The sequence below is a fragment of the Cervus canadensis genome, chromosome 20 (genome assembly GCF_019320065.1).
Source record: "Cervus canadensis isolate Bull #8, Minnesota chromosome 20, ASM1932006v1, whole genome shotgun sequence".
Classification (NCBI taxonomy): Eukaryota; Metazoa; Chordata; class Mammalia; order Artiodactyla; family Cervidae; genus Cervus; species Cervus canadensis.
Genome location: NC_057405.1, coordinates 59,333,027 through 59,345,720, shown reverse-complemented (window position 1 = coordinate 59,345,720; position 12,694 = coordinate 59,333,027). Strand labels below are relative to the sequence as shown.

At 37.9% G+C, this 12,694-nt stretch overlaps 1 protein-coding gene across 2 annotated transcripts in view; it reads right to left on the bottom strand.

The window, feature by feature from the left end:
* SLC16A10 (solute carrier family 16 member 10) overlaps positions 1–12,694 on the bottom strand; it is a 114,811-nt gene that overhangs the window by 38,646 nt on the left and 63,471 nt on the right. For both annotated transcript variants that reach the window (XM_043439695.1, XM_043439696.1), the window contains exons 2-3: positions 6,622–6,766; positions 674–1,136 (exon numbers count right to left, since the gene is read on the bottom strand). In XM_043439695.1, coding sequence (XP_043295630.1) covers positions 674–1,136; positions 6,622–6,766 — 608 coding nt within the window. The remainder of the gene's footprint in view (positions 1–673; positions 1,137–6,621; positions 6,767–12,694) is intronic.

Here is a 12,694-nt window from a genome sequence, read left to right as displayed (position 1 = left end):
AATACTTTAGACACTGCTTAGTCTTATTATAAGAGGTTGAAATTTGCCTTTGCAATATAAATAAGCAATATAAAGTGCCCGAGCACTTGAAATCCTAATTTCCTATGAAATCCTTGCTCTCTCTTGTTATTTGGAACTTGCTAACATTTCTCAAATAATCCTCCAAATGGAATTCCCATTTTCTCAGAAGTATCTCACAAGTAGACAAAGTGCTTCTTTGTGTCAAAGCCACTGGCTTTTACTATTTACCTAATTTTTGCACCCTTTTGTTGAAAAATAATTTATTGGTGTTGCCAAAATCATTGCACCATCTTTGTCCCTGATTATGATTAATAAGCCACTTAAACTAAAAGTGACCTGTCAACCTTTTTGTATATATGACATTTGTTCCAACATTTTAGTGTTCTTTTAAAAAAAAACAAAGTTGGTTTTGTTTGTGTAGGTTTGGCGATCTTTTAAATACCAAAGCATACCATGAAACATATTCTCTATTTAATGACTGGATGACTGTGCTGACCTTGTCTTAGGAGACCTTGACTTTCAAGAGTCCCTGAACTACAACCAGGATAACATTTAAGGCCAACATCAATCTGAGCTCTCTTGCTCTTCTGAGAAGCTGTTCTGTATGAAATAATAATATCTGTTACCAGCAAAGCCAGAGAGGTGTACTCACCAAGTGAACATAAGGTACAAAGTAGCCGAAAAGTGCAAGAGGTATTCCAACGGCCCACACTGCGTATGCTGTCACCTTGAAGATGGCAAAATTGAACATTTTTTTTGGAGGATTGAACTTTCTCCTGGAAAAGAGGGAGAGTCTGTGGCCTCCTTTGGCTGTATCATCTTTATCTTTGGCACTGGAAGCAAGAGGTCGGTAAGTGAAGCCAGCCAGAAAGAGAACAAATATGAAGATGCACAGGACCCTGAGGGTGTGGAAGAGGCCCACGCTGTCGATCAGAACCCGCAAAAGGAAAGGCAGCAAGATTGTGAAGATGCTGCTGCCAGCGGTGACGATGCCGTTCACCAGTCCAAGGCGCTTCTTGAAATAGTGTCCCAAAATGACCAAGGAAGGCTGGTAGGCGAAGGAACAGCCACAGGCAAATATGATTCCGTAGGTCAGGTACAGAGGCTCAATGGAGCTGTGCGAGGATGAAAAAGATGCAGAGCGGCTTTCATTATTTTTATCATGTGCTTGGAAGAATAAAGCCTTATGGTCAAGGTGGGTTTCAGTTAATCAACATATTTTCTACAAATAAAAATTAACCAAAAAGAGGTTAAAATCATAATAATACAACACTACCATATTTTAATTTCATCTGAACAGATAAGAAAAAAATGACTTAATATGTGAAAAATGATCAATCAGGTCCTCAGTGATTTGATCCCCCCTCCTCTTTCTGTCGACTTTCAGGAGAACCATGCAGCACTGGGTAAAAACTGTGATGCTCTCCAACTCAGAAATAAAGAGTGGTGCCAGGAAGGGCCTCAGTGATACTGACAATGATTAAACTACCAAAAAAAGAAAAAAAAACTAGTCTCAATAAAAGCTTTTAAAAAGTAGAATTTAACTATGAAAACTCTTTTCCTTAATGGAATTTTCCCAGGGACTTATTAATCAGCAATCTACTCAAAGAGAAGGCTGTGTTTGACTTTTTTTTTCATTTATTAGTTGGAGGCTAATTACTTTACAATATTGTAGTGGGTTTTGTCATACATTGACATGAATCAGCCATGGATTTACATGTACTCCCCATCCCGATCCCCCCTCCCACCTCCCTCTCTACCTGATCCCTCTGGGTCTTCCGGATGTATGTTTGATATTTTCTCCCCAGGCTTATGCGAGGAACGTTTGCACGGACAAGCAGTTGTGCGTCTGTGCGTTTTGCTGGCCTGAGGGCTGCAGACCAACCTTCGCCCTGTGCTGCACTGTTCTCAGTGTTGGGCAAGATAATGAGAAATCATATTCTGATTGCAGGACTACCAAATGAAGTGCATTCACTACCGATCCCAGTCTGTAAGCTTTAGGGCCAGGCAAGTCTCAACAAAAATAATCAAAGGTTAAGAATTCTGTATTTAACCAAATAACTTAATTACACACTTTCGATGAAAGTAAAGGAACAGAGGGAATTCCCTGGCAGTCCACTGGTTAGGACTCAGCACTCTCACTGCCAAGGGCCTGGGTTCAATCCCCGGTCAGGGAACTACAATCCCACAAGCTGCACAGTGCAACAAAAAAAAAGAAAAAAGAAAATGAACAAAAGAAAAGAGAAGGCTGAAGCAAGAGGAGGCTGCAGAGTGGAGGAAATTTTTTTAAAAAGAAAGTAAAGGAACACAGCATTACATTCTTTGAAACAATTGAGGAGTAAAAGAATGCTGAAGTTTTTTTTCTTTTGAAAATTCAGAAGGCTGTGTATCAGTAGTAAAGGCAAGCTCTTTATTAGAAACTAACATAGATAAAGTTGGTTAATAATTAAATTTTGAACAATAATTGTAGCCTAGCAATATGCTGAGGTAATCACAAGGAACTCTAGAATCTGATAAAATTAAGGCAGGCTGGCAGTCCTCTCACTCTGAGATGCCCTTTCCCCGTCCATTAATCTACGTAAAAACCATTTTCAAATCAGGCTCAAGAGCCAGTCCCTAATTCTCCCAAATTAATCTTACCTAACTCTGATCACTCTTTACCAAAACCCCACTCTTATTCAATAAACATATTTAATAGCTACTATGTTCCAGATACTTGGTGAAAAAAATATTTTAAGTGTGGTTATGCCCTATTTCTTCTAGTCTGCTCAGTGAAACAAGACACCTACCTGAAATAACAAGAATGTAAAACAAAACATAAATAATATTTCACTCATTCTGCATCAGTTTTTTCACATAAGTATTTTTCCAGATAACTGCAACAAATTTCTTAAGGTGTCAATTTACTTTTATTTAACAATTTTAAAGGAAAAACCTAAATACATTTTTCTCTGCCTTCTTCAAAGTATATGTTAGAAAATGTAAACTTTTGCTTTATGATATTTCTTTTGTATAATGTTAGACATGGAATAATTTTAGATCAAGAATTTCTTTGAGTTGAGTAAAATGAAGGAAACCCTGTTACATGTTTTTAAGGAAAACATGCACACAGATACATGTGTGGGTGTGTTCCCCCTCTTCCACACTGTTTTCTAAATCTTGGCTTACTTATATAACCTGTTCATACTTGTGTGTGGTGTGGTGGGAGTTGTGTGTTGATCTTCAGTCAGCCTGGCTGCAGGCTCCTCAAAGGTACAGTATCTTGAGTTTTCTGTCATTGTGCTATTTCTCTTCAAGGCCAGTTTGTTGGAGTGCTTTGGTAGGATTCTCATAAATGGTGATCTATAAAATATGGCATTTTTTATAATAAAAAATTCAATTCAAAAAAAAATAGTATTGACAGCACAGTATTTCCATAAACAATGACAATATCCATAGTTACACTACATTATTATAAAGCTGTCAGTTGGAAAACCAGAGAGCCAAGGACATAAATCAAGACATTCTTTTGCACACCATTTAAATACGGAGTGCTGGGTAAGATTAGCTTTGTATCTCTCCTACAGAGTAAAATACATCAGCTTGGTGATGGCATTTTCACTGCTGCTGGAACCTTCTTCACTTCTAATTTTCACTTTAGTAACAGATGGTTCAAATTGTTGAAGTTTGACAACTGAGTAAGTGCAGTGTAAATCAGTAAGGTATCAAGTATGCGTGGGAAAAGTACTCAAAGAAGAGACACTGATGCAGCAACCTGGAATCGCTAGAGAAGGCTTTCTTCAGAAGGCAGAATTTGAACTAGAGGAAAAGAAGGTCAGTCCACTGTTCAACACTTGGAAATTATCCCACATCTCCCCTTGTTCCTCTGTCTGCTCTGAAAGTTCAGCAGCTTCTGATCAGTGGGTTAAATAATGAAACTGAACAGAAGATATGAGAGCATTATATGTAGTAAGGTAAAGATCCCTTCAAGACAGTTTGTTTTAGGCAGAGGTGGGGATGGGGGACAAACAGAGAGAAAAAGAACTAGGTCACCATGTAAAGTACATTTTATAATTTTTATTTCTCAGTGGTCAAAAAAGTTTGAGCAACATTGCTTGCTGTAAGTAGGTGTGTGTATATGAATTTTGTCTACCAAACGAGGTAACAAGTTACGTGAGTTTTTTTCTTTCTTAGTATCTCTCTCTACCAAAGCCTGAGTGTTAATACTTCAGCAAACACTAAGGTCACTGACTGACAATGGGTACCTGGAGGCTTCTGGACCATGCAGGGATTTGATGAGGCAGCGAGAACACAATACTGTATTAGAGATAAAGGAACTACAAGTAAATGATCTCACAGAATTACCTAAGTACAAACAAAACTGGTTTTTTATTTCTTTAAAAAACAACTTTAGAAGACAAGAACAAAGACAACTTTAAAGGTGGAATATTTATTTTTGAATGAGAAGTAAAAACAATTGTGTAGAATCCAAATAAAATGTCTAAGGTGAAAGAAAGAGGCTCACTTTAGAGCCGAGGAAGGGCTATGTGTGGGGAGAGGGAGGGTAAAACCAAGGATTTTGTTGATCCTGAATATTTAAAAATAAACAGGGTGGGGCTTCCCTGGTGGTCCAGTGACTAAGGACTCCGAGTTTTCACAGAGGGGCCTGGGTTCAATCCCTGGTTGGGAAGCTAAGCTTCCTCATGCTGTGTGATGTGGCCAAAATAAAGATTAAAGAAACAAAAAATAAATAAGTAAACAGGGCAATGGCCAATGAACACATGAAAAGATGCTCAAGATCATTAATTAACAGAGGAATGCAAATTAAAACTACTATGAGGTATCTCCTCCCAGCAGTCAGGATGGCCAGCATCAGAAAATCTACCAACAATAAATGCTGGAGAGGATGTGGAGAAAAGGGAACCCTCCTATACTGTTGGTGGGAATGTGAACTTACACAGCCATTAGCGAGAATAATATGAAAAAACTAGGAATAAATCTACCATATGACCCAGCAACTCCACTACTGGGCATATACCCTAAGAAAATCGTAATCAAAAACGACATGTGGACCCCAATGTTCACAGCAGCACTGTTTACGATAGCCAGGACATGGGAACAACCGAGATGTCCACTGACAGATGAATGAATAAGGAAGATGTGGTATATATACACAGTGGAATATTACTCGGCCATAAAAAGAACAAATTCAAGTCAGTTCTAGTGAGGTAGATGAGCCTAGAGTAATAGAGTGAAGGAAGTCAGAAAGAGAAAAACAAATAAAGTATATTAGCCATATATATGGAATCTAGAAAAATGATATCGATGAACCTATTTTCAGGGAAGGAATGGAGACACAAATGTAGAGAATGGACTTGTGGACACAGTGGGGGAGGGAGAAAGTGGGATGGATGGAGAAAGGAGCATCAGCGTACATAAACGGTTAGGTGTATGGACAGCTGGTGAGAAGTTGCTGCGTGCTACAGGGAGCCCAGTCTTGCGCTCTGTGATGACCTGGAGGGATGGGATGGGGGTGGGGGTAGGGAGGCTAGAGAGGAAGGGGATCTAAGTATAATCATGGCTGTTCTGCATTGTTGTGTAGCAGAAACCAATGCAACACTGCAAAAAAAAAAAAAAAGCCCTTTTTTTTTAAATTAAAAAAAAAAAAAGAAAAAAAAGAAACAGGGCAAGCAATATAAGTTTAATTTTTTTTTCCCTAGTAACTACAATAATGCTTTTCAACTAGAGCTTGAAGATAGCTAGGGAAGAGAAAGGGACAGGAAATGAAGATAAACCACAAAAGTAGACAGAGGATGGGAATCATCTAAGGGTTTTCCTGTTAAGTGCTGCCTGTTAGCCAGAGCTACCCATTTAACCAGTGTTTCTCTATCTGGGGATTAGCCTGACAATGAAAGAGGATTTACAGGTTAAATAGGAGCTGGAGGGAGAGGTGCTTCCACGGTAACTGTGCCCATCAGCTCTCTGAAGTTAGCTCCTCTGCAGTGCTTCTAATAGACACACGGAACAATGTATTGATAGGAATTTTTATTTTAAGCTGCATTTGATCACTTCATTTTGTCATGATCTTTTTAAATTTCAGCACTGTTCTTTCCCCCTCCCCCATTCCCCAAAAAAAGTCCAGGCAGGAATTCTCTACCTAGGTTGAAATAAACAGCAAAGTCTAGATCTCATTAATAAAAATATTTCACATCAAGCATATGAACAACCATTTCAAAATATCATCTCTTGTATGCTTTGGAAATCAGAATGAGTTGATCTTAAATTAAGGCCATTGCTTTAGACAACTTCACTGCTAGAATTTGAGTTCTTCGGGATTTTTTTGTGAATGGAAAAAAACAAAAGGAGAAATATTTTTTCTTGGCTCCAGGGAACACATGTACCCTGACTGGCATCTCACTCTTGAGGCACTGCAAGCAAAAGCATTCAAATTTACAAGCTCTGATTTACAAGCTGTGGACAGTGCATAAGTCACACGGCTTCAAGTTTTAAGCACTGAAGAGGAGGACTTTTTTTTCCTTGTAAACAGCAAACTTTCTGAAAGGAAATCTGGAAGAGAGCTCACAGATTTTGAAAAGCAACGTGAAGAAAGCAAGTCCTTACCTTACAAACGAACTTGATAAGAGTCCAGCAAATCCAACAGCAGCGCCCATGACAGCTGTTTTCCGACAACCAAACATGTCTGTGAAGACGCTGACGATCGGGCAGCAGAAGAAAATCATCCCCATGGAGATAGAACCAACCCATGCTGCAAGAGAGGGGGAGATGGGCGACATTATGACACGGGGAATTCTGGTTGTTCTTATCTCATAGAATGTAAGATATAGTGAGAAAAGTACCAGTGCAGGAAAGATACTACTCAGAGGGACAAATGGGGGAAGTTAGAATAAGTAACAAATCTGAATCATAGATCAAAGCGTTGGCAAGTACTCATTATAATTAGCAAAGCAATTATTTGTGTTTAGTGCAACTTCTGAAAAAAGTTTGTATCCTTAAACAAATCAAACATTCTCCTGGGACCTAATCTCTATCCTGATAACTATGGTTTTAAGCAACTTCTAATCCGTGGAAAGAAATCTGTCTTAAAAAATTGAAATATATTTAGGAACCCATGCCTAGGTGATCAAACTGCAAAGAAATGATGACCACCGACCTCAACAGTGGTGAAACTTGAAGAAAAGGAGTTATAATCATATGAACACAGTAGTTAAGAATCAAACATCTGCCTAGAGTCTGGGCTTTGTGCTTTTGTTAAAGGAATCAAATCCACACAGGCAATTTATTGACCTAGATAGTAGTTACTGTATATTCACATTATTCATAAAACCATACACATATTTATCTTCTTTTTTGAAGGTATGTCATCATTCACAATAGAAAAGATTTAAGAATCAGGTCATAATTTCCTGTTCTGATACTGTAAAGACAAAAACAAAAGGAAAGCAAAAGAGAGACATACTGAGTACAAATGATCATAAATTTGTGCCAAAGAAATGAGTGATCTTGTAAGACACTGAGTCTGTAAATTCTTAAAAAGTATAATGAACTAGTGAGTCCTAAGTGAACATGAGCTATAAAACAAACAAATCCTTCAAGTCCCCAGCTCTGGAACTATCCAACAAATTCTCGGGCAAATCATTTCCTCTGAGTCTGTTTTCTCACCTTGAGAGGGGATTGAACACAGATCTTTCCAGAATTATTAAAGATTAGAGAAAATGTGTCTAAACCTCCACATCTAGCAGAGTGGTTAATATTGCAGAGGTTTAACAACAACAACAAATTTGTCTTATAAAATGAAGTGATCTCCAGCATTCCACCCAGCTCTGACAGTCTACCGGTAAACCACTCTATTTCCTTAGCAAAGGAAGTTAAGTCCAGACAGACCCTGTACAAATGACTATTTGCTAATAATGGTATCCAAATAGAGCTTCACCAGACTAACAATTTCATTTAATTCTTTGCCTTCTTGCATTTTATTTTTTAATTATGTATATTTTATCAGCCATAATTTCTTTCCTTTCTTTCCTTACCAGAAAGGAGACAAAACACAATGAAGAGAATGAACAAACAATGCAGGCTTAGCTTAGGTGTTGGTGGGAGGGATTCAGAAGTGGACAGGAGAGAGGTGATGGGCCAGATATTAGCACAACCACAGCCCCGGATGCACCCGCTCAAGAAGTGTGACTTTTTCAGTCCATGTTATATAAAAATGTTACTGATTTTTAACCATTTAATCTCATTCCAAAAAAATTTAGTCATCTATCATGTTGCTGAAACAATCTAAACCAGTCTAGTCAGACTAGAAGAACAGCATCCTAACCTTTATTTTTGGAAGAAGGCACTTGACAAGTGAAACGCCAACACTAAACAGGAAATCACCTTAAGAAATTCAAGAGCAAATATTCATATTGCACTAATGTTCAAAGAAGTCAAGGCATGTTTCAAAAAGAAAAACAAGTCTTTATGTGTTATCTAGGTATTGGTCTACCGTAACAGCAAATGTGAAAATTTTTACAGAATCTTATGTCCACTGAACAAGCACTAAGTGCAGGATATAATCAAATACAACTTTACTTTTGTCTCGACTATCGTCTTAAAATGCACGTGTGGAGAAAATGTTCCCCTGCCACTCACTGCATGAGCACTTCAGCAAGCCCACCTGATCCTTGCAGCAAGGGCTGAGTAACAAAAAGGCCTCAGTTGCTTTAGGTTACAAACTAACCTTCACTAGGAAATCAAATCTTTTTTCCTTTTCCTCCGGAGGAGAGGAAGATCAGCTTGGTCTCTTTTCCCTGGCCCTTCTTCCCCTCCCTAGCTATTGCTCTCTCCAAAGTGGGCGGGCGTGAGACAGAGGGCTGCTCGGAGACGAGGCAAGGAGACTCTGACTTAACCGATCCTGCCAAAAGGCCCGAATGGTGATGCCCGAAGCGGACGCTTCCCCTCAGATGCACTTCCATGGGTTCCTGCTAGTCTCACCTCAGAGTTCCTTCTGGCTACGGCTCCACAGACAAGGACAGTTCACTCTCCTCCTGGCTTTCTGGCTGGCACTTAAAAGACTCACTGTTGGAGCCTCGTTGCCCTTCTAGACAGTTTATTTGGGCAGGGATCAAAACAGCTCCTCTCTCCTCCACTCAGCCTGCCGCTGCTCTGCAGGAAATATTCATGTTTCCTCTGCCCTGACAAACACTGGAGTGTGGGCAAATTCCACACGGCCCCCCTCTTGCTGTGGAAGCAGTCGGCCAGCTGCAGTGTCTCTCCTTGTTGGATTTCTCACGGGATTCAGACCTCAGTCCTCTGTATCCCCTAACTGAAGAGAATTCTTTAAACCTCTAAGTGGTCCCTCGAAAGCTCCTCTCACTAGGTTATCAAGTGCGAGAGTGTGTACCCCAACTTCTCCCATGAGGGGTGGGTGGAAGGAAGCCACAGCATAATTTCATAAAAGAATCTTCACAAAATGCTCTTCCTTGACCCATAAATATCCTTCTTCTGGGTTTCAGAGCCTCTAACTGGTCCTTGAACTATCCCACTCTTGAATTTCACACTTCTGTACCTTAATGCCTCAGCTAAATTCCCAACATCTTTTTTTTTTTTTTGGCCACACTGCACAGCTTGAGGGATCTTAGTTCCCCTGCAATGGAAGCAGGGGAATCCTAACCACTGCACTAGCAGGGAACTCAAGAAATTCTCTTTTTAGAAAATTTTTATTGGTGTATAGTTGATTTATAATGTTGTGTTAGTTTTGGACATATAGCAAAGTGAATCAGTTATACATATACATATATTCACTTTTTTTTTTTAAGATTCTTTTCCCATATAGGCCATCAGAGAATATTGAGTAGAGGTCTCTGGGCTATGCAGATTCTTATTAGTTATCTATTTATATACAGCAGTGTATAAATGCCAATCCCAATCTTCCGATTTATCCCCCCATCCCCTCGTAATTGTAAGTTTGTTTTCTACATCCATGACTCTATTTCTGCTTCATAAATAAGTTCATTTATACCCTTCTTTTATATTCCACATATAAGTGATATCATATGGTATTTGTCTCTCTGTGTATAACTTACTTCACTCAGGATAATAATCTCTAGGCAAATCCATGTCACTGCAAATGACATTATTTCACTCTTTTTATAGCTGAGTAACATTGCATTGTATATATGTACCATATCTTCTTTAACCATTTCTCTGTTGATGGGCATTTACGGTGCTTCCATGCCCTGGCTATTGTAAATAGTGCTGCAATGAATACTGTGGTGCATGTATCTTTTTCTAATTATGGTTTTCTCTGGGTATATGCCCAGGAGTGTGATTGTTGGGTCATAAGTTAGTTCTATTTTTAGCTTTTTAAGGAACCCCCATATAACACACTGTTCTCCATAGTGGGTGTACCAATTTACCTTCCCACCAACAGTGTAGGAGAGTTCCCTTTTCTACATGCTCTCTAGCATTTACTGTTTGTAGATTTTTGATGATGGCCATTCTGACTGGTGTGAGGTGATACCTCATTGTAGTTCTGATTTGCATTTCTCTAATAGTGATGTTGAGCATCTTTTCATGTACTTTCTGGCTATCCATATGTCTTTTTTGGAGAAATGTCTATATAGATAGTCTGCCCATTTTTTAATTGTTTTTTTTTTTTTATATATTCAGCTACATGAGCTGTTTGCATATTTTGGAGATGAATCCCTTGTCAGTCGCTTTGTTTGAAATATTTTCTCCCATTCTGAGGGCTGTCTTAGTGTTTTGTTTATGGTTTCCTTTGCTATGCAGAAGCTTTTAAGTTTAATTAGATCCCACTTGTTTATTTTTACTTTTATTTTCATTATTCTGGGAGGTAGATCAAAAAAGATCCTGTCAAAGAGTGTTCTATGTTCTTCTCTAAGAGTTCTATCGTATCCAGGCTTACATTTAGGTCTTTAATCCATTTTGAGCTTATTTTTGTGTGTGGTATTAGGAAGTGTTTTAATTTCATTCTTTTACATGTAGCTGTCCTGTTTTCCCAGCACCATGTACTGAAGAGACCATCTTTTTTCCATTGTATATTCCTGCCTCTGTCATAGATTACGTGACCAAAAATATGAATTCTTGAATGAATCTATTACTTGACACTGTTTTTGTAAAATTTTAACATGGCATAACGAAGAATCCAAGGTTTTACAGATTATGCTATACACCATAAAAATAAAAGAGCCTGTTGTTCTCTTCTGACCCTTCCGACTGTGATCACTATTAATGACAGAAGCTGAGAAACTGAAAGACACAGTCACTCTATCCAGCATGGTAAATTTTGTTTAAAAAATACAAACTAGCCCTAACCCCTCCATGTAATTTGATCAAACATCGACACAGGGCTTCCTAATACTGTTGAAGAGCAAATATTTTCCAGTGGAAGAGATACTATTTAAAATGTGGAATAACAACATTCCAAGTAAAAGTGCCTATTATGTACACTCTCGGCACTATCATAGGCTCCTGAGAATATTAAAACAACTAAAATATTTTTCTACCTTCCAATAATTTCCATCTAGTAATATACATATGGAAATAGAGGTCCAACCAGAACACCATATAGAATGTGCTAAATGTCTTAAGAGATATAGATTTCAAAAAATGTATAATAAAGAAGGGATTAAAAATCTGAAAATTTACCAGCACAGAATCCCTAATCAGCAAAGCTTGTTACATACTACTGTATCTTCTCATTTGCAATACTGTTTTTAAAATGTATGTAGATTATGTTAGTAATAAAATTCAGATATTTTAAAATGCTAATGACTTCATAGTAGACCTCTTTGGCATTAATAGTATTTCTCAATGAACTGTACTTTTATATATTTACTGTTGTTGTAGAGTGGCATACCTATGTATGTAATGAATTGATTTTGAGGTTGTTGGCATTTCTATAGGATTCAAGTTAGCTATTACATAAAGTCCATTTTCCCTTAAAAAAAAATAAAACAATAAAGAAAGAAAGACTTTAGAATGTGTTTGTATACTCTTATTTGAATATGTGTGTTTGATTTTAACAGCGAGAAACATCCAAAAAAGAGACCAGGTAGCAAAATCTTTTTTATAAAGTAACAATCAATGTGGTTAGCATAAATACAAATTCAATTCAAATTCTGTGTAACTGTTAACAGTTATAGTAAGGCAACCATAAAAGTACAAATTAAATACAAATTTTAAAAAACAATAAATTATAAACATACATATATATATATATATATAACTATATATATATAATTTATCATTATGCTGCTGCTGCTGCTAAGTCACTTCAGTCGTGTCCGACTCTGTGCGACCCCATAGGCAACAGCCCACAGGCTCCCCCCATCCTTGGGATTCTCCAGGCAAGAACACTAGTGTGGGTTGCCATTTCCTTCTCCAATGCAGGAAAGTGAAAAATGAAAGTGAAGTCACTCAGTTATATCCAACTCTTCGCAACCCCATGGACTGTAGCCTACCAGGCTCCTCCGTCCATGGGATTTTCCAAGCAAGAGTACTGGAGTGGGGTACCATTGCCTTCTCCAGTATATAATTATAGTATATATTAAATATAATATATATTATAGTATATATTATAACTATTAAATATATAACTTAATATTATATATATATATATAAAAGTAACAATCAGCTTTCCAGTTTCCCCATCCAGACTCTCCTTGTTTAC